Source organism: Achroia grisella, unplaced genomic scaffold (genome assembly GCF_030625045.1).
Source record: "Achroia grisella isolate CSIRO2021 unplaced genomic scaffold, CSIRO_AGI_Agris_v1 utg1462, whole genome shotgun sequence".
Lineage (NCBI taxonomy): Eukaryota > Metazoa > Arthropoda > Insecta > Lepidoptera > Pyralidae > Achroia > Achroia grisella.
Window position 1 is genome coordinate 311,073 of NW_026712637.1, and position 24,178 is coordinate 335,250.

General features: G+C 36.7%; 1 protein-coding gene and 1 non-coding gene across 2 annotated transcripts; both read left to right on the plus strand.

Moving 5' to 3' along the window:
* The first annotated feature begins 3,100 nt into the window (after positions 1–3,100).
* Positions 3,101–3,173, plus strand: Trnav-cac (transfer RNA valine (anticodon CAC)). The gene has a single exon. It is a non-coding gene; the product is annotated as a tRNA-Val (tRNA).
* An 18,854-nt stretch (positions 3,174–22,027) lies between these two features.
* LOC131855702 (uncharacterized) lies at positions 22,028–24,107 on the plus strand. The gene is made up of 2 exons (XM_059207002.1): positions 22,028–23,447; positions 23,518–24,107. The coding sequence occupies exons 1-2, from the start codon at positions 22,028–22,030 to the stop codon at positions 24,105–24,107; spliced, it is 2,010 nt and encodes a 669-aa protein (XP_059062985.1).
* Positions 24,108–24,178: the final 71 nt, after the last annotated feature.

Genomic DNA, 24,178 nt, shown 5'->3' on the forward strand with positions numbered 1-24,178 from the left:
CATCTGTGGTGCATTACGTTGGTACTACCTGCCAGGGTTACGTTGGTACTACCTGCCAAGGTTTTCTCGAGCGACTACAGCATGCGCGCCGTACAATATTCTGCATCTGTGGTGCATTACGTTGGTACTACCTGCCAGGGTTACGTTGGTACTACCTGCCGAGGTTTTCTCGAGCGACTACAGCATGCATGCCATGCAATATTACTCATCTGTGGTGCATTACGTTGGTATTACCTGCCGAGATTTTCTCGAGCGACTACAGCATAGGGTTTTTCAAGAAGAATATATTAAGGTTTCTTAAGGGTCGGCAACGCGCACGTGACACCTCTGGTGTCTTAAGCGCCCATAGGCGGTAACCATACCATCAGATGAGCCGTATGCTGGTTTGCCACAATCATTGTATAAAAAAAATCGATCTACCGCCTGTGTTTATTTGCAGGATTAGATGTAACACGGAAAGTGAATTATGAATTTGTTATACCTAATGTTCCCAAGGGTCCTGTCTGTATCGGGTAGTAAATTGAAAGGGAAATTCCTGCCTCAGCCGGGTCTATAACAGAGGTAGGTTTATTCCCGAATGAGGCTTAATTTATATAAATGCATTACCGGGTAAGTAGTTATAAATTGATACAAATAAAATAGAAGTGTCTGTCTGTAATATTATCAGCTTTTCACTAAACACTTATGAAACCGTATATAATTTGTAATTATAAATAGACACACATTTGTAATTACAAATTATAATTACAAATAATTACAAATTGTAATTACAAATAACCGATTAAAATGAAATTCGATACAAATTGTATTTACGAATAAAATAAATAAAATATTATAAAACTATTTAAAAGTGCTTATATTAATTTTATTTGAAAAAGGTTATTTCTATTTCAATTTATTTTACTATAAACATCAATATAGTGTAGGTTCAACCTCAGTGGTCTAGAGATTAAGCACACAGCTTTACTTCTGTTGGTCGCGGGTTTGAGACTACATCCTGGCACGATTTTTTTTGATATACAAACATATATACGCACCTTTATAATTTCTTAGAGTTCCTTTCAGTGACTTAGGCATGTAAATAATACGAACATTTCCTGTTTAAAAAAAATGTATACTATTAATAATTACATAGTATAAAACAAAGTCGCTGGCGCTGTCTGTCCGTCCCTATGTATGCTTGAATCTTCAAAACTACGCAACGGATTTTGAAGCGGTTTTTTTTAATAGATAGAGTGATTCAAGAGGAAATTTTTTTTTGTGAATGATAGAGGAATGGTGCACCCGCCTGCGCATGATAAGATGAACATGAGGTCAGGTCAGTTAGCCCATCGTGACAAATTCACCAGAAATTTATCACGATGGTTTCCAAGGGAAACCGCGTGGAGGTCAACCCGACATGGTACATTGCTAGTAATGGGGTTATAAGTCCACATTACTAGCAATCCCCATCCCCCCCAAGAGGAAGGTTTATATGTATAATACATGTACCCCTGGGTGAAGCCGGGGCGAGTAGCCAGTTACTTAATATATAATAAGAAAGTTAACTTGGGTCTAGATGGCGCTGTGTGAATTATCCTGAGATTATTATTTACTTACCAAAATTATCGACTGTAATAAAAAACAAATGATAATCAGTTGTAGGTATATCTTTACTAATATTATAAACTAACTGTACCTGCGACTTTGTCCGCGCGGAATTTAACTTTATTTTTCTAAAATAAATGTAGCCTAAGTCACTCCTTATTCTCATTTAATAACCTCTGCCAAAAAAGTCCCGTCAAAATCGGTACAACCATTTCAGAGATTAACCGGAACAAACAGACAGACAGACAGAAATTGTAAAAAAAAAAATATTTTGGTGCATGTACCGTATTTATATTCATATGCATGTAGTAAAAAACGGTTATTTCAATATTACAAACAGACGCTCCAATTTTATTTATATGTATAGATTATTTAATGGTAATGATTTGTTAAATCAAAATTTATGTATTGTATTTAAAATAGATTCTTACCATCTACATCCGTGATATTCACTTTGTAATATCTTTCTAGAACTGAAAAAACAACGAAACAAAACTATTTACTGCTAATTATTATATTATGTACAACTACCTACTAAAAATATTACAATAACCTACACTACTACTAGAGTTCACATCAATATTATAGAAAAGATCCGATAATTTTTTTTTATTATTATTTTAAAATGATATTAAAAGAAGGTAGTTTGTGTTTAGTACTAATGAGTACTTTATTCCCTACATACAACCCCTTTTTCGACTTCCATACATACAAACATACAAACATTCCATACATACAAACTTTCATCTGCAAACTAAAGTGATTGATTAATTAGTGAATTAGTTGTTTATTTGATTGATTGATGGACTGATTAATTTATAGATGGATTTGATAGATTGAATAATTGATGGATTGATAGATTGAATAATTGATGGATGGATTGATTGAATAATTGATGGATGGATTGATTGAATAATTGATGGATTGATTGATTGAATAATTGATGGATTGATAGATTGAATAATTGATGGATTGATAGATTGAATAATAGATGGATCGATTGATTGGAGTTAAACTTGCATTTATCTCTAACACTAACACTAACGCTTACTAACATTGTACGATGGGCTCCAAACGCGAATTCACCTCGTCCTTCCCATAACCAAATGACAACTCTTTCACGTAATACTTCAAGTCATTTACCCATTCCGGATCGTTTGGTTCTGAAAAAAAAAACATTCGTTTCGCCCGATATTGTATTCATGTTTATTTGGACGTTAGGCAATAAATAATCTAATACAAAAATTTGACGTTCATAAGCGGCTAAAATGTCCTATTCATATAAACTTAACATATTTATTCATATATACTTTAATGCAAGTACTTTTGAATAGTCATATTTATAAACAAACTATCTGACCCGGCCACTCTGTTCCGAGAGTTAAATAATGCGTTAAAATTCAAGCAGAAAATAAAAAAAAAACATTTACCAATACAGTACAAAACTTTTTCTATCATAATTTACTGTTGTAAGTTCGTAAAGGTGTTACTAAGTTTCGCCAATTTTCATCAAGTTTCCGTAGTGTAGCGGTTATCACGTGTGCTTCACACGCACAAGGCCCCCGGTTCGATCCCGGGCGGAAACATTGCTTTTTCCTGTTTATTTTTTACTTTATAAATAAATTATTATATTTAATAGGTAAACACTGAAATAATATCTATAATTGTGCAAATAATTTTTATTTTCTTCTGGATTATGTCAATATACGAGGATACATAGCTTTTTTCTGTTTATTTTTTATTTTATAAATAAGTTATTATATTTAATAGGTAAACACTGAAATAATATCTATAATTGTGCAAATAATTTTTATTTTCTTCTGGATTATGTCAATATACGAGGATACAAAAATAAACCCTATTTCGTTTGGATTACAGCACACATATGGACCGATTTTAGTAATTCTTGTTTGTTGTTTATTGTCAAGAGAAGGTTCTTATGAAATAAGAAATTAAGAAAATTGTGTGGAACATTAGAAAAGTTAATTCAATATTAATTTGAAAAGAATACGAGCTGAGTTTTTTTGTCAGTTCTTCTCATCTCGAAATCATTCCGAACTGACGGTAGATTTGACATATCATAAGAGTCTGTAATAGACCTACATGAATAAAGACATTTTGAATTTGAATTTGATTTATTTTCTTATTAAAGTATCCAATCATACAATCCACCCAGTCCATATCGTTTTGTATCTTTATGGTAAATTAATACAAATAGAAGTATATAAAGCTGTTTTCAATTCAAAAAACATATATTCATGAAAGACATTTTAGCCGCTTATGCAACCGCGGATCCTGTGGGTCATGGGGGGGTCATGACCCTCCCCCTGAGGTCAGGACCTAGGTGGACCACTAATTGAACGAAATGATTTTATTTATATATTTTGTCATCATACAGATTTTATTATTATTTTTAAGTACATCATCATCATCATCTGCTTCTTCCTTATCCCATTTATTTGTGGTCGGCGTAATATGTTTTTCGCTTCCATTCATCCCTGTTCGCAGTCATCGCATTATTTACCTCCTTTCTTACCATATCATCTTTCACACAGTCCATCCATCTCTTTTTCGGCCTTCCTCTGCCCTTATAACTATCCACGTATAGTACATTAATAAAATACCTACTTTTTACTTGTATCTGTTGTTATCAAAATTAAATTATAAGTTCTTGACTTGACCACGACTATGTGACACCCTCTTGGCGCCATAGCTAGATCCGCACTTGCGCTTATGAACGTCAAGTTTTTGTATTAATAGTTTTTACCTACTGTCCAGTTCAATATACTGATTTAATTGAGAAGAACTGGCAAGAAACTTAATTGAATTTCTTTTTAAAAGCCAGTTTATTTCCAATGTAGGTATATTTATATAGGTGTCTATTTCTTACAGTAAATGAAAACCCAGTGCATGAACAACTATTGCCATGCACGCTCGTCATTTGTTTATATTAACTGCACAGATTATAAAATTAAATTACTTGTATTTATTGCAGACTTTTGAGAATTATATCTTAGTATAGGTATATCACCATCCATTACACCTAAATGTACAAAAATAGTTGTAATATTTTATTATCTGTGGCTTACATTCTTCACTATTTTCCCGAACGGGGTAATCGGAAGGTTTTATTTTTATTTTAGGCAAATTTATATCATTGTATGTAATATTTTATTATCTGTGGGATACATCCTCGACTGTTTTCCCGAACGGGGTAATCAGAGTTTTCGTTTTAATATTTTGCGGAAGTCCATTTCATTACTCAATAGGTCTGTCAATCTACTCCGATGTAGTAGATTAAAGGTCTGTATTTGGTCACCAATAGAGAACGGTAGAAGGTGGTAACGCTTTCAGTAGCGGTGGTCAGGTTTCCGCACAATATTTGTGGTGAGAGACCACCATGCTAACGGTAGCAGAATTAAACAAAATATTATAAAACAGAAAATCCTTTACGCAAATATACTTAATTTAAGCACTTTTCAATATATTGTTTTATTTTTTTTATAGTACTTCAAAGAGTGTTCAATGAAGAAAGAAAGAATAATATTTTATTCAGTGCAATGTAAAAGATACAATACAAAAGGCGAGCTTAATGCCATATCGCATTCTCTACCAGTTAACCTTTGGGTAGATCTAAAAAGCGTTGTAGGGCAGTGATGAAAAAAATGTATGATATTGATACTATAATATATAATTAACTAAACAAAATCTATGTACATACATAATTTATGTATTATATTTATAGTTTTTTTTTATATACCGCTCATTCGGAATACTTAGGTATATTATATTTTTTAATATATATTTTAAAACGTGTATTTCTATTCTTCTATTATTGCCATTTTCAAATATACGTCTTTATCAACAGCAAGCAATTTCTCTTTATATAAATTTCTTATACAGTACTTAAGAAAGCCAGTCGTTAAAAACAATGATTATATACTCACTAACTCGATAACTGGGACCGTTGAATCCTAAGATGTCTTGCATCATAATCTGAAAATATTATTTATATAGGCGTAGCGAATCTTACAGCTATAAATTGAAATAGAAATAGAAATAATCTTTATTCAAATAAACTTAATATAACCACTTTTGAATAGTCAAGTTTTTTTTATTCTACCGCTTATTCGGAATGCAGATTCATCACAAGAAGAATAAGCAGGAAACTTGTGTGTTGCTCTTTTAAATAAATATTGAATTACTTATATTTAATTAACAACAAGGTATGGCATGCGACAATCAACATAGAAACCGCTACGCACTTAATCTCTGTTCAATCAGATAACATTGTCAGCGTTATGAATTTTAAGATAGATATTTTCTACAAAAACATTATTATTATTTATAAATTCTTCAATTTTATAATAAGCTTTTTTACAAAGAAAATATTTTATGACACATTTGAATTTTATTTCTGGCAATTTTATTAGACCCTGGGAGTTTGTTGTAAAAACCTTACGCAATGTGCATAAAACGAATTACTGATTTTCGTTAAACGGCACTTAGGTGAAATTAGTTTGTTGACATTAGGTAAGCTTTTATTAGTGTAATCACCTACTACCTACTTTTTTAAAACTGTTAATGTTTTTCCTGGCATACATAATATTTTCATAGATGTATTGAGAAGCAACGGTGAGGATATTTGATTCTTTAAAACATTCACGCAAAGACTCCCTGGAGCCCATACCGAAAATGGAGCGGATGGCCCTCTTTCGCAAAATAAATACTGTATTTATATCAGCTGCTTTGCCTCATAATTTTTTTTAATTACTTACTTAAATTTTTTAATCACGAGTTTAGCCGTTGCTACATCTGTTAATTGTCTAATTCTTCTTACCGCATAAGCGGCAGAAATATATATATATATAGAAAATTTGTTATATCTTTTGTCAGTATTTTTGTTTTTTTTTATGGATGATAATGGAATGATGCATCTGCCTGCGCTAATGGTTTACGCTGGCGGGGCACCAGTAGAGGATGATAAGATGAATATGAAGGTCAGGTCAATTAGCCCATTGTGACAAATTCACAAAGAATTTATTATGGTTGGCAGGGGGAACCGCGTGGAGGTCAACCTGACATGGTACATTGCTAGCAATGGGGTTATTAGTCCACATTACTAACAATCCCCTTCCCCAAGTATTTTTATGTTTGTCATGGTATTTTTTATATATATTAAATTTGTACATCTATTTATAAAAAAGTTGTCTAGTAACCATAACACAAGTTCTGGTTAGTATGGGATTTTTTTTTTGGGACCTTAATGAAATGGTGCACCTGCCAGCGCTGACGGTTTACGCTGGTGGGGCACCAGTGGAGAATGATAAAATGAGTTGGTCTATCGTGACAAATTCACTAGCAATTTATCCGATGGTTTCCAGGTGGAACCGCGTGGAGGTCGACGTAACATGGTACATTGCTAGTAATGTAGGTTACTAGTTCCCATTAATAACAGTCCCCTGTCCCGTTGAGAATAGATAGCGCTATTTTAAAAAATACACATATAACAAAAATAAATATTTAATGGATAGAAATTCAATCTAATTTTGTTTCAATCCATTAACATATGTGAGTACACAAATATTCAGTGCGGAATCCTCGCTAATGGAAGCGTTACGACGTTCTGCAGTGGTGATCAAATTCCGACCGTTATTGAGTCTACACCCATATTGCGACAAGTGTTTCGGTTCTGAATGAGGTATCATCAGGTTCATCATCAGGCGTTGAATAGAGTTCGGATATAGCTTAGAAATTAGTGTTGACTATCCGGCGACCAAACGAACATCTAATTTGATAAAATATATATCAAAAAAACTTACGGAAATAAAAAATATAATCCAAAATGCAGACATAACTACGTACTGCTAAGTACGTATGTAGAATAAGTAGTGACATAACCAATCGTCAAATATCACCGTCCGCGTAATATTGGATTGGAAATAAATCAATTAAACGTACTGACGGAAACACGGAAATAATAATTGATTTTTAATTAAGTCTAATGTCCGACTTCGTATATATATATAAAAGTGATTAAAAAAATAAAACAACACAAATGAAATGAAATGAATGAAATTTGAAATGAAATTTATTTATTTGCGTATTATACAGTTAGATATTATAATATGTCCAGGTAATAATATTATTGGCAACTGTTTAATTGCCCCAATTTACGGGCATGCAAATTTTGGGTATATTAAAATGGAATAATTTATAATATTATAATTTAAAATTAATGTCTTATGTACCATTCCAATTATACAGTAATAAAAAAAAAAAAAAAGTCAACAATCATCAGATAAATATTCTTTGATGTCATAAAAACCAGTAATATAATCGATTTTTTAATTTATTTAGGGGCATTTTTCTCAAGTCCGGTGGTAATTTATTAAAGATTTTTTGTGCCATAAATGATACATTCCTTTGGTAAAGCGTCAAATTGCTCTTTGGTACCAATATTTTATTTCTTCTCTGTGATCTGAGACAGTCTTTTATCTGATCATGTGTGCTAAACAAGTTTGGATGTTGTTTCACAAACGTGCAGATATCAAGTATATACATACAAGGCAACGGAAGAATACCAAGTTTCTTAAATAGAGGTCTACATGATTCTCTGCATCCGACATTGCAAAGGGCTCTAATACATTTTTTTTGAGCTTTAAAAGCTCTATCTATGTCACATGAGTTGCCCCAGATTAGCAATCCATAACGCAATACAGAAGAAACAAACCCATGATACGCATTGAGCGCAGTTTGTAAAGTGGCCACTTGTCGGAGTCTGAACAATGCAAATACAAATCTATTAATTTTTTTGCAAATATTGTCAACATGTTTTTTCCAATTCAAGTTTTCGTCTAGTGTAATTCCTAAAAATGTAGTAGAGTCCACTTTGTCTATTTTTGTTCCATCATGCAATATATTTAAGTCAATTTTTGGGCTGGAGTATGTCTTGAAATGAATGCATTTAGTCTTTTGTAGATTAATTTTCAAGTGATTATTATTTAGCCATCGTATAACTCTATCCAATACACTATTAATATCTTTATTAAATGTAGCTAAATTTGTACACTTACATAGTAATGTACAATCATCTGCAAATAGAATACACTTTTGGTCAACATAGTCTGGCAAGTCATTTATGTAAAGGAGGAAAAGTAATGGGCCCAGAATACTTCCCTGAGGAACTCCATTTCTATTAAATTTAAACTGAGAGTGTACTGATTCTCTTACATTTTTTTGCATACTCATTAATTCGGTATATTGACTTCTGTCTTGTAGGTAGCTTCTAAACCAATCCAATGAAATTCCCCTGATACCTAAATTGTCCAATTTGTTAAGTAATGCTTCATGTTCTACCATATCAAAAGCTTTTGTCATATCAAGGAATAGTGCTATTGTTGGTATTCTATTATTAATATTTTCACAGATATCTTTTATTAAGTGGTAACATGCAAGCGATTTGCATAGGTTTGATGATATTATTCTTCACAATAAAATCGTTTATGCGGTTAGCCATAACTTTTTCAAAAATTTTCGCAAAGTTTGAGATTAAAGCTATTGGTCGGTAATTATTTATGTCTAAAGTATCGCCTTTCTTGTGAATAGGTGGTTACGCCAAACGCGATGCGTACCTGGTTTGTTGATGTGCATTGACACCCCTCCCGGCTAATTCAATAATCAGTGATGTCATAGCTTTCGCCGCGCGCGCACGTCGCACTCATATCGCACGCATGTCTTAATAGTTGTAATCAACCTGAGTGAATTTCCTGAGATTCCCGTAACCGTGTGGGCCCACTGAAGAACAAGCACATTGAAGTAAGGGTAAGTCATTCATATTTGACCAGCCAGTTTCCTATACAACAATATAGTCCATCGAAGAAGGCTAGATCATAGCCACCGCCGCACCATTTATTGGCCTTCCGTCGCCGGATCACAATAGGAAACGCAATTTATTTATTTAAAATTTGTTTTAATTTTTTCCTATTGTGAAAGTCGAGTGAATGACTCGCATGTAATATTGAACCTTATTGCGCATGTAATAGGATCTATTCAAATTGCATACCACGGTTGCACAAATATAACGATACATTGGTATTTTCGTTAATAAATAAGTTTATATTTATGTCGCTTATGAATTGTTCATAACTCGCAGCTCAATTCTTCAATTTCGCTTTATATCTGTTTGCGTTGTTTCGTTCATTTAATTTCACATTCACCCGCATTATATCGATATTGTTCGATCGATCGAAGCTTCTAGAAATATTATAGTTGTCGTTATACTATTTGACGAAACAATATTACCTGTCGAATATTATGTATGATGATTGTAGTGTTTGAATGTTAAGATTGTTAGTATTAGTTACCGTAGTCTTTACACAAGAAAGTGAGCAGGGAAAGCACACTATTTAATCTGAATAATTATTGATAAGCAGCGATTTTATTTCTGTTCGTAATAGATATTTTATTTCCTTGCAGTACTCGCCGTATAATACGCTGGTTATTGTAAATTGTTTGAGTATTCGTTCGCATAGCTGTTTTATACAATACATGTCGGTTAAAGATCGTGCCCTACGTACCTATGATTAAGTTATACGTGGTGTATCGACACAGTGACTAACAACAACGCTTTAGACTACTCCCGCGTAAAATAATAGTTGTGAACATAGTTATTTTATATCTTTTTAGTTATAGTTATAGATATATTATCTGATTTTCTATGACATCACTCACTTCGATTTCGCTTTATGTATAGTTTATGTTTCGCTCGCATATTTTTTTTGTAGATGTATGGTCGATACCTACATTCCGTATTGTCGCACTTATGTACCTACATACTACCGCTTATGAGTAGGTATATATAAATTTATTTGTCACGCGCTTTAGTGTTTAAAACGTTATTGTGATTTACTTCTCGCACCGCATATTTAAAATATTGCTTTTATGCATTATTTTATTTTTCTCGCATATAGGTATATATAGATAATAGTTGTACCTATTTTTCGCATTATTAATTAGTAGTTTTATAGCATAGTAAGCATATATTTTTTATGTATGCTAGTTTATATCGCGCATCATTTCTCGCATTTGTGTACTTATTTTCGCTACAAGTACATCTGTCTGTCTTGTAGGTATTTAGTACATTAAATACCTATTATACTTTATTATTGTTTATCGCTCGCCCTTTTACGGTAGTACAGGTATAGTTGTACGTTATTACCGCACATAGTTTTATATATCGCATTTATTGGTTTTCCTTTGTTATTTTTTAAGAAGTATATATATAAATAATAATAATGGCTAACACAAACGCAAAATTAAAAATGTATGAAGCAAAACGTGCACAATATTTTTCGCAACTTCAGTCTATTTATGAATTATCTTCGAAAACTAAAATGGAGAAACATCGTAATGTTTTTATTGCAAAAGTTAGCCTGATCGATCAAATGCGCACCGAGTATGTTAAAATTGTCGATGAAATTATTCTCCTTAATTTGGAACTAAACCCTGATTATGTAGTTAATTATCAATCTCTCACCGCTTTTGACGAAATGTTTTATTCTATAAAGATGATGGCGGTCTCGTTACAACCTCAATCTTCGCGAACTCCAGCTCCCGCTTGTCAGTCTGCTTTACCAGACAACAAACAGGGATCAGTAAGGATCCCCCAAATTGTGTTACCAGTCTTCTCAGGTGATATTTTAGAATTTCCTTTCTTTTACGAAACATTCAAACAGGTTATTCATGACAATGAATCCTTTTCGGACTCAGAACGTTTTCATTATCTTATGAGTCACCTGTCAGGAAAGGCTAGAAATCTGTGTGCTGGCTTAGTACCAGCAGCCGAAAATTATCCTATATTGTGGCAAGCTTTAATCGACAAGTATCAAGATAAACGCTCTCTTGCAACGTCATATTTAGATAAATTATTTTCTTTAAAATCAATTAACGGTCCTTCGGCAATAAACTTAGAAAAATTTATTGATACTTTCTCGTCGACTATCGCAGCATTAAAGCAACTTAAAATTGAAAAGCTGGATGATTTTATATTTATTTATATGGGATTAAAGGCATTAGATCAGGCTACCGCGCAGTCGTATGAGTCATCAATTAGAGAAGATGACATACCGCAGTTTGAAAATTTTATAAAATTTATACGTCAACACGTAAAAATATTACAACGCACGTGTAACCGCACCGCCGGCGCCGCTGCCGCCACCAAGTTGGACGGTCCCGCCGCCGCGTCCGCCAGTGGTCGTGCACAGTCGCATCAACGATCGATCGCTCGATCGCCACGTACATTTTTAGGTACTAATCCTACGCAACGCATTTATTGTTCCTTATGTAAAGGTGATTCACATTCTCAATTATATAAATGTAAACAATTTTCAACTTTCACAATTAATGATCGATTTAATTATATTAAAACTAACCGTATGTGTACTAGATGTCTAAGTAGTCAACATAACTCTTTCAGTTGTCAATCAACTTCCGCCTGTCGAAATTGTAACAATCCGAGACATCATACGTTGCTTTGTTTTAAAAATAATAATTCCGCACCTACGCAAGTATCTCAGGGTACGAAAAACGCACAGACATCTTCTACGCAAGGTCGCCAATTACCACCATCTTCTTCGTCGCAATTGACTCCGCTTGCGCACACACAACCCACACAACAGACACGATTAGAACCAACTCCCGTTCCTATTGGAACCACCACTGGTGGAGACAAGGAGTCGTTATGCACGCTTTCATCGTCCATTCATGAGCAGCCGTATGTGACTGAAGTACTTGCTACTGCCAAGGTATTTGCTACTGCTCGTAATGGGAGTGATGTTGTCATTCGCTGCTTATTGGACCCCGGGTCACAAAAGCATTATATTACTTCTAAGTGTTGTTTAAAATTGGGTTTAACCATGCAGCCGGACGCACATACCACCGTTAAGGGTATAGGAGGCGCCACTGAACCAGTTAAGGGTGCAGTTGATCTCTCTTTCCGATCGAGATTTAATCATGAGCAATATTATAATATTCGCGCTTTAGTTTTGAATAAAATAACAGGTAACTTACCAACATGTCAAATTGATGTTGGCGCGCTCAGTTACTTAACTAATATTCCGCTCGCAGATGATACGTGGGGAACACCATCAGAAATTGACCTTTTGATTGGTGTCAATCTATTCGCGACCCTTTTGTCTGGAGGTAAAATTATAAATTCACCTGGTACTCCAAACGCGTTGGAGACTGTTCTCGGTTATCTTATTTTAGGTGAAGCTCCCACCTTAACTTCTACGTCTTCTTCATTCTCGTTCTGTTCCACCACTTCGTGCGAGGTTTCAGTATTAATTCGCAAATTTTGGGAGATTGAAGAAGTAGATCGCAAACCAATAACAAGTATAGACGATAAATACTGTGAAGATTTTTATACCACAACGACCACTCGTAACGAATCAGGTCACTACGAAGTCGCTTTACCATTTAAGTATAGTTCTAAGTCTTTAGGGAACTCTTTCGATATCGCTAAACGCAGATTTTATCATTTGGAACGTAAATTCGCATCGCAACCGCAACTGAAATACCTTTATGATGAGGTAATTCACGAATATATAGAAAAACAATATATTTCTCCCGTAGACGTAATTGAAAATAACAGCCCTAGTTATTTTATACCGCATCACGCAGTCTTACGTGAGGACAAAGTGTCCACGAAAATAAGGCCGGTACTAGACGCAAGCGCGAAGTCTAGTACTGGATTTTCGCTTAATGATATTCTACATACAGGTCCTTCCTTACAACAGGATTTATTTATTATTCTCTTGAATATGAGATTGTTCGCAGTCGCCATCTCAGCTGATGTGCGACCAATGTATTTACGAATAAAAGTTCAAGTCCCACTCCAAGTCTTTGAATTTAATAAAGTTGCATTTGGCTTACGTTGCAGCCCGTACTTCGCGTTACGTACTGTAGCTCAGTTAGCTTCCGATGAAGGAAATAAAAACCCTATCGCACTGGTTACCATTGAAGATTCTATGGAACCTTATTTATATTCGCTCGCTCGCAAATTTTCGTCATGGATGAAATTACTTCGTGTAACTTGTTATATTTATAAGTTCGCTAACATTCTTCCACGCGGCGTCATATCCAGTTCCGATTTGGATTTCGCCGAACGTATAATTATTCGCGCTGTGCAGGGGTTTCATTTTAAAAACGATATTAGCAAGTTAAATAATAAGAAACCTTGTACCGCATCAATAATTAAATTAAATCCATTTTTATCAGACAATCTCTTAAGAGTTGGTGGTCGTCTGACTCATTCTGATGAAGATTTCGATTATAAACACCCTATATTACTTCCGGGCAGAGATCATATAGTTCAATTAATTGTAACACACTTTCATCGTAAAAACCTGCATACAGGCCCAGAATTGTTAATGTCAATACTACGTACTAAATATTGGATTCTCGCAGCTCGACGTATGATTCGCACGATCGTAGCTAATTGTAATATTTGTTTCCGCAATAAACCGCGTCCTACATTCCCACCGATGGGTGATCTGCCTGCACTAAGGGTGAAGGAAGTTCCTAAAGCCTTTGTCCATTGTGGCTGTGATTTCGCAGGTCCGTTTTTTGTAACCCCTTATCGCGGTCGTGGTATAACCACTCGCAAAGCATACGTTTGCTTATTCACGTGCTTAACCACTCGGGCTGTTCATATTGAGCTCGCAAGTGAATTGAGTACAGTTTGTTTTCTCGCCGCGTTAAAACGTTTTCTCGCTCGCCGCGGTCCTATTCAATGCATGTATACGGATCATGGTACTAATTTTATAGTGGCACGATCCTACCTACGTGAACTTTATTTGTTTTTATCGCAAGAATGTAGATCTGTTTGGGATAAGGAATTAGCTAACAATGGAATTAAGTGGACCCTTATCCCTCCTAACGCACCGCATATGTCCATTGCCTTTGCAATAATATGTATTCTATAAGATAGGTAGTACGCATTTATAATAGGTTAATAAGTTAAGTTAAAATCCTTTGCATTTTTCTTATTTAGTAAATTCCGCATTTGATATTTTTTGTATTTTTTCTTTCTTGTTTTTTGTATTTGTCGCATTCGCAATAAGGTTCAATTGTGTAGTTCCTTTATTTTTTTTTCTTTTGTTAATTTTACTTTGACATTATGTCAAGGCGGGGGGCATGGTTACGCCAAACGCGATGCGTACCTGGTTTGTTGATGTGCATTGACACCCCTCCCGGCTAATTCAATAATCAGTGATGTCATAGCTTTCGCCGCGCGCGCACGTCGCACTCATATCGCACGCATGTCTTAATAGTTGTAATCAACCTGAGTGAATTTCCTGAGATTCCCGTAACCGTGTGGGCCCACTGAAGAACAAGCACATTGAAGTAAGGGTAAGTCATTCATATTTGACCAGCCAGTTTCCTATACAACAATATAGTCCATCGAAGAAGGCTAGATCATAGCCACCGCCGCACCAATAGGTTTGATCACAGATATTTTGAGACGGTCCGGAAATATATTAATTATAATAAATATTAATTAAAATACTTAATTAGTGTAAATAATACATCAACGTAAGGTCCTGAACACGGAAATCACTCAATAATGTAAAAAAAAGACTGAAAAATAAAATAAAATAATACATACCGGCAATCACGAATAATTCATAATCACACAAAAAAAAACGTAAAAAAAATAAATAAATTTAAAAAAAAAAAGGAAAGGATAGATACCAATAACCGCAAATATTATAAATAATAATAAACAAATGGCTGAAACGCGGTGAGCTCTTCCCAGAGACCGAAGCATTTATGTTAGCAATTCAGGATCAGATAATTTGTACCAGAAACTATACAAAACACATCTTAAAAGACAGAAATTTGGCAAATGATTTATGCCGGCATTGCAATAGTGTTTCCGAGACCATACAACACATCACGGGTGCTTGTAAGACATTAGTTCAAAATGATTATAAGCACCGCCATGATCAAGTTGCTACAATTATACATCAATATATAGCATATAAATATAAATTCATAGAAAGCAAAGTTCCATATTACAAATACAGCCCTATTAATGTATTAGAAAACGATCACTGTAAACTGTACTGGGATAGAACAATAATTACTGACAAAACTGTACATCACAATAGACCAGACATAACATTACACGACAAAATCAAAAAAAAAGTATATCTTGTAGATATAGCCATCCCAAACACACACAATATACAAAGCACAGTCAATGAAAAACTAACAAAGTACACAGATCTAGCAATAGAATTAAAAAAACAATGGAAAGCACGCACCATCCACATAGTACCCATAGTTTTATCATCCACAGGAGTTATACCAAAAAGTCTGAACAAACACCTAGACACGTTGCACATCCCCTCCTCTACAATAGACCTATTACAAAAAGCCGTCATACTAAACACATGCCGAATAGTCAGAAAATTTCTATCTTCATCACATAACTCATCCATGCTTGGCTAAGGCCCGCGTGTTTGACTATATTACCCCCGTAAAAAGGGAGATATAATAAATATATATATATGTAATAATAATAATAAATTTTTTATTTCATCTCCACAAATTACATAATTCTAGTTTTATTATATAAATGCTATCAAATAAAAATCACAAATATAATTTGTGGGAAATCTGGAGCCCAAACTAAGCCATAGCCTGTAACTTAGACACCAGGTCTCCCCTTCATATAAATTAGTTATACAGCTAGTTTTAAGTTTAAACGTGGAGTGCATTGAGCATGTGTGTGTCTGTGTATGTGTGTGTGTGTGTGTGTGTGTGTGTGTGTGTGTGTGTGTGTATGTGTGCGTATGTGCGTATGTGTGTATGTGTGTGAGTGAGTGATCTATGTAAAATTTATATATAAACTTATAATTTATATTTACTTATATTTACATGTGTGTATTTAATTTATGTATATTATAGTTTTATTACACTGCATATCTTTTCCGTTTCATCGTAATTTTGTTTTAAAAGCCATTTTGTAACTTTATATTTACATTCTCTCAAATTACTTCGAGATATATACAATAATTTATTTATTCTGTTATATAGGAATCTACTTTGAAATAAGTAAAATCGCTGAGCAAATGTAGTTTTCACATTTGAGTGCTCACATACTTGGAGATACCTTCTAGTATTGGAAATGGTTTTTACACTATTCTGCGTTAAAGTGGAATGGGTAGTTATAATTGTGTGAAGTATATATATTTGTCGCACAGTCAGTATCTCAGCTTCTCCATACAACTCTGTGGTAGGGTGAAGACGTGGTTTAGAGAGCATCACTTTAAGCAACATTCTCTGCGCCCTTTCTAAGGTTATTAACTTGGTCTTCACACATCCACCCCATGAAGTGATGCAGTATAATAATATTGAATGTACTAGTGCATAATAAACTGTTTTTATTGTTTTTATATCTGCGACCTCGCGTAGTTGCCTGAAGACATAGCTGAGCTTACGAATTTTTTGTGAGATCGTGTGTATGTGTTTTTCAAATGATAAATTTGAGTCAATATGTACACCAAGATATTTAATAGATTGAGTAGCATTAATTTTGGGACAATTACAATTTTGTATTATTGGGAAACTGCATTTATGCGCTTGAATTGTATGATTAGAGTCAGGTAAATTGGCATGATTTTTAATTGAAAATACTATATACTTCGTTTTATCATCATTTAGTGTTAGAGAGTTTGTCATCAGCCAATGGCATACCTTATCAAAACCAATTTGAGCAACATTAAAAAGTTCACTCCAGGATTCTGCATAAAATGTTAGGGTAGTATCATCCGCATATGACGCTATTCGGCAATTTTTTATGTTAAGCTGACACAGTTCGTTGATATAGCACAGGAACAACGTAGGACCCAATATACTGCCTTGTGGAACACCCAGTGTAATTGGTATATCCGTACTTACATTATCACCTATTTTAACTAGCTGTGTTCTATTTTTGAGATAATCTGTTAATAGTGCCAATGGTGAACCCCTAACACCTAGGTTACTGAGCTTGTTTACAAGTTTTTGTGGAGAAACTGTGTCAAAAGCCCGAGCGAGATCGAGAAATATAGTTAAGCATTTCTTTTTATGATCAATTTTATCAATTAAAAAGTTTGTAAAATCAAGCATCGCACTATCTGTAGATAAACCAGGTCTAAATCCATATTGTGCCTTAGAGAGTAATTTATATTTTTCTAAAAAGGTAATTAGTCTGGAATTTATAATGCGCTCGAATACCTTAGACAATGTAGATAGAATTGCAATGGGTCTATAGTTCTCGATACATCCCTTATCACCAGCCTTAAAAATAGGAAGAACTATTGCTTTCTTTAAGACATCAGGAAAAATTCCCTCCTCACAGCATCGATTTATTAAATCAGTAATAACTGGCGATACCGACTGAGATATAGTACTCAATGCCATAGCACTTATTGTATCCCAACCTGGAGAACAGCCTTGTTTAAGTTGCGCAATTGTACGCTCTACTTCAGCATTGTCAGTTGGCAAAAGAACAAAAGAATTCAGGGGGATTTGTTGTTCATTAGAAAAAGGTTGAATAGTAGTGGGAACATTATCCGCCAATCGTTTTCCTATATTTGTAAAATATTTGTTAATTTTATTAATTGCTACAATGTGATTTTCGTGGGATTTCAGTAGTTCTAAAGGTAAGGCTTTTCGTGTATTTGTGTTAGTAATTTCTCTGATAGTAGTCCATAGTTTTTTAGAATTATTTTTGTACCTTATTAATTGATCTTTTTCATATTGTTTTTTAACCTTTTTCAGTAAATTATTACAAAAATTCCTATATCTTTTATATGTAATTATCAGAGTATTATTATTTGGATTCTTCCTTACTCTTCCGTGCATTCTGTCTCTTGTACGTATACATCTCAAAATACCTAATGTAATCCACGGCTTTAGTATTCTGTTATTTCTTGGAACCAGTATTTCAATAGAATTATTCTTAATTAATGATATTATTATATTAATAAGTTCCGAGGTCGCAATATTAAATATTCTTTTTATTGCACTTAAATACATTTGTATGTATATTAATTACAACTAATGTTAACGAAGGAGGACTTATACCTAAAAGAGATCTCGTCCAGCCAATAGAGCGTGGCATAGGAAGTGTTGAGTGGGTCAAAATGTGCAAATAATAATTTTTATAAAAATGTCATAAATAATTAAAACTAAACATAGAAATATAATGTCCAAAATAACTAATAACTAATACTATGTAATATTATGTTATCTGTACTAATTCAATATAGATAAAGATAAATATACATAAATATTTCACCAGTGTAAATAATCCATCTCCTAAAAGTAGGAACATCGCAAATACAATCTCGTCTTGTAAATATTAACATGTATAAATCTAAAAATACCACACGCATATAAATAACCCTCGAACTATGTAACAAATAATAATAATAATAGCAGATAGAAACAGTAAAAACTCTCCCAATTATTATCTCGTCCACAGGTGTCATCCCAACATCCCTACACAGTAGCCTCAAGATATTAAAACTTCACCCACTTACTTTCATCCTTCTCCAAAAAGCTGTAATATTAAACACTTGTAGAATAGTCCGCCACGACCACGACCACGAACCGGAAGACGCAGCGTGGGAAGGCCTCCAGCAAGGTGGACCGACGATCGGGTCAAGATCGCTGGAACGCATTGGATGCGAGCAGCGCAGGACCGATCGTCGTGGAGATCTTTGGGAGAGGCCTATGTCCAGCAGTGGACGTCTTCCGGGCTGCGATGATGATGATGAGAATAGTCCGCAAATTTTTGTCTTCCACTTAAAAATTATCCATCCTCATTATTCATCATTTATACTATCATTGTTTGGTGATTTTTACCCGCAATGATCAGTCTATTACCCCATCAAAGGGAGATATATAATATATATATATAAAGAAATAATAATAATAATCTCAGGACAATTCACACAGCGCCATCTAGACCCAAGTTACCCTAACTAAAGCTTGTGTTATGGGTACTAGACAACTCATACAAATACATAGATAATTTTTTTTCGTAAATACATACATATTCTACATAGAAAATACCTAAACAATCATACTCATGAATACAAATGTTTGTGCCGTGCGAGGAATCGAACCCGCGACCATCGGACTTAAAGCGGTGTGCTAGACCGCTAGACCACCGAGGTCGTCACAATATATGTAAATAATAAATAAAACACTTCCAAAACATTTCACACTCTGCTAAAGCAAGCGTAAACGCAGAAGCTAAAAGAATTACAAAATATATTCAAACAAAAAAATGTTCGACTTCTATAAAAACAGTTTTTGTATAGTTACGTGAACTGGTATACGAAATTCAAAGTGAAAGGTGTTGGTGTCTATACATATAAATAAAACTGGAGTGTCTGTTTGTAATGTTGAAATAACAGTTTTTAATACATGCACATGAATATAAATACGCCAAAAAACATTTTTTACAATTTTTGACTGTCTGTTCCGGCTAATCTCTGAAATGGCTGGTTCGATTTTGACGGGACTCTTTTTGGCAGGTAGCTGATGTAATACGGAGTAACTTAGGCTACTTTTATTTTAGAAAAATAAAGTTAAATTCCACGCGGACGAAGTCGCGGGTACAGATAGTATTTAAATAAAAACATGCACATAAAAAATTAAGTAACCTTTATTCAGACAGTTCTTGAATAATAACAATTTTTACATAAAACAATAACAAAGACGTAACTACATTTTTTTATTAAACATAACAATTCTATACATTTTTATATGTTAGTTACTACATCCAAAATTAAACTTTATTATGTTACAAATAAATTCGGAAGTTGATTTAACGTAGTTATAACTATTTGTTTTCTAAACTGATTGATTTAATAACAATAATAACCCAGTACTATTCACACAGCGCCATCTAGTGCCAAGCTAAGCAGAGCTTGTGTTATGGGTACTGGACAACTGATATATATAAATATTTAAATTTACATTCTTTTTTGTAAATACATACGTAATATACATACAACATCCAGACCGATACAAAGAATCATACTTATGAATACAAATTTTTGTACCGTGCGAGGAATCGAATCTGTGACCAGCGTAAGGCGGTCTACTAAACCGTTGACATCTATAAAATCCCTACAAATATACGATGACTGTTGTCCCAATATGTATCTCATGCTAACTCACGTAAACCCATGCATTAGGGATGGGACGACTAGGCTTGTAATGATATTCAATATGTTATGAGTGTATCTCATGCTAACTCAAGTAAACCTATGCCTAAGGATGGGACGACTAGGCTTGTAATGATGTCCCAATATGTATCTCATGTTAATTCAAGTAAACTCGTAAACCTATGGCTAGGGATGGAACAAGTAGGTTGCAATGATGTCCCAATATGTATCTCACGCTGACTCAAGTAAACCTATGCCTAAGGATGGGACGACTAGGATTGTAATGATGTCCCAATATTTATCTCAAGCTAACTCAACTAAACCCATGGCTAGGGATGGGATGATTAGGCTTGTAATGATGTCCCAATATATTAGGAGTGTATGCTATGCTAACTCAAGTAAGCCCATGCGTAGGAATGGACGACTAGGTTTTTAATGACATTCCAAAATGTTACGAGTGTATGTTATGCTAACTCAAGTAAACCCATGTCTAGGGATGGGACAACTAGGCTTGTAATGATGTCCCAATATGTTAGGAGTGTATGCTATGCTGACTCAAGTAAACCCATGTCTAGGGATGGGACAACTAGGCTTGTAATGATGTCCCAATATGTTAGGAGTGTATGCTATGCTAACTCAAGTAAACCCATGCCTAGGGATGGGACAACTAGGCTTGTAATGATGTCCCAATATGTATGTAACCCATGCCTAGGGAGGGACGACTAGGCTTGTAATGATTTTTTTTTTTGGGGCGACGTGGTCGGACAACCTCCAAGTATGGGCCATCCATTGGGAGGCTTCCCCATCCTCCTGGATACGTCCGCGGGGAACGGTGGCCGAGCAATGGTTTGGTTCTGGTGCGCCCTGGGCGGGATAGTAGTCGTTCCTTCGGGATACTGCTACTATGTCGGCCGATAGTCCGGCAGATAGTTAGGAGTGTATATAGGTAATTGTAAATAGTTTAGTTTTAGTAATGTAAATATATTTGTACATAGTTCTTTTGTAAATAGATTTGTAAATAGTTCTTGTTTTATTTACTTCTTCTGTTTTGGTTTTCTTCCCCTCTTATTTTGGTTCTTTTTTGTTTTGTTTGTTTCTGTCCTTTCCTATTCTTTGGTCTGTTCTGTCTTTTGGTTTATGTCTCTTTTTCTGTTTCGTTGGAGGGAGTTCGAGACCACACCCGTAAAAAGGAACAAAATATGACAATGGCTAGCCGTAAAAAGAAACTACCCCAGGGAGGTACCGGCCGCTCCGCGGCCGGACAATCCTCCTCCACCGCACCGGATATGCCGGGGGTGGACTGTCCCACGTTTTCTGGGGGGGACAACGATAGTCAGTCGAGGGTGAGAGAAGGTAGTAGGAGGTACGAGTCGGCGCTTGGAACACCCATCACCGAGGACGAGATCACAGGGTCGCAATCGGAGGGATCAATCACCCTAGTGATGAGCACTTCGCCCAAGCGAGTTCATCGCAAGAGACGAGTTGTCGAGAGGCCGGTACATCCGGAATCCGAGGACGACGTCGATTTGGTGGAGGTATCTTCGGCGGGTACCCGCCGAAAAACTAGTAAGGAGTTGGTGCTTCGCGCCGATGAATTGGGAGCAACAATTGAGGAGAGTGCTCTTCAGGTTCTTGCCGCTATCAAAAAGTCCGGCAACCTTAAGGGCACCATCGTCAGGGAAGTGAAGGGCGCTGTTGAAGCCATCCGCTCGGCGTCCGAAGTCCTGAAGACGAGGTCGGCCAACATAGAAATGGCAACTATCGCCGAAGAGAACTCCCGTCTCAGAGACGAGCTGGAGGAGCTCCTGTATGAGAAGAACAGGGCAGCCGCGGAGTGCATGGCAGAGAAGACGGAGCTGATGGACCTGCGTGTAAGGGTGAGCTCCACCTACTCCATTATTGAGGAGTTAGCGCAGCTGAAAGCTGAGAGAGAGGAGTTGAGGCGGGAGGCACAGGAGAGCAGACGGCTTCTGGAGGACCTTAAGAAGTCCAATGCTCTGGACCGTAAAGCTATGCATGCAGCTATGGCCAAGCTGGAGGAGGCTAAGAACGCGGCCGAGTTCCCACCGGTCGTGATCACATCGGGGACGTCGGTAGTGGCCTCGGTAGACGCCCCGCCCCGGACCATTAACGAAGACGCCGAAGACCGGATCATCCGGCGAGTAGGCGAAATGATGGAGAGCCGCTTCGCCGAGATGGAAGACCCTATCTCGGCGAACCGCAGGCGACCACCAAAAGCGGCTAAGAGTGCGCCTACTGCCGGATCATCCGGTACAGTGCCTGGCGATGGCCAGTATTCTCGCGAGCCTATCGGAAAGAGCGTTCCGCAACCGTCGACCTCAAAAACAAACAAGGAGGGCTGGTCGACGGTTGTGCGACGCGGGAAGGGCAAAGGCGCTGGCACAGGCCAGGCAGGTCCCGCCAAAGTCCAACCCAAGAAGGGGCCGCGCGGCGGCCAGACTGAGGAACCGCAGCGAAAGCCTTCCGAGCGTAAGAAAAGGGTGAAAGCACGCCCCCCTCGGTTAACGGCAGTAGTCCTGACCATGAGGCCGGGGGCCGAGGATAGGGGCGTCACCTATGCGTCGCTGCTCACCGAAGCGAAGTATTTCTTTGGCCGAGCTCGGCGTCAGCGACCTTAGGTTTAGAGTCGGAAGGACCGGATCCCGTATCCTGGAGATCCCCGGCGCCAACACAGGAGAGGTGGCAGACGCGTTAGCTGCCAGAATCGAGGAGGTCCTGCCCGAGGACGCAGTCCGGGTCTCCAGGCCAGTCAAGTCGGCCGAACTGAGGATCGGAGACCTGGACGACACGGTGCTGGTAGCTGATGTCGTCGTCGCTGTGATGCGTGACGGGGGGTGCCTGGAATCCTCGGTGAAAACCGGGGAAATCCGGCGCAACTCCCAGGGTACGGGATCTATCTGGGTGCGGTGCCCAGTGACCGCCGCGAGGAAACTGGTCGAGGCCGGCCGACTAAGGGTCGGATGGGTGATGGCGCGGGTACAGTCGCTGGACCCACGTCCCCAGCGGTGCTATCGCTGCCTACTTACAGGGCATGTGGGCGTGCGATGCACCGCAGTGGAAGACAGCAGCGGAATCTGCTTCCGCTGCTGCGAGCCCGGCCATAAGGCCGCACGGTGCGCCGCGCCATCACCGAAATGTCGGTATTGTGCTGCGGCGGGTCGCAAGTCCGACCACAGAGTGGGCGTCACCAAGGAGTGTCGCCCGCCGAAGGCCCGTGCACCGGCACCGACCAGCGGCGGCGGAGGGGAAGGGATGGACACCTAACGGTTGGACATCCAATCCAACCGGGGTCACAGAGCTGCGGATGGGTAGGGCCATCCAAAGCTCTCTGGACG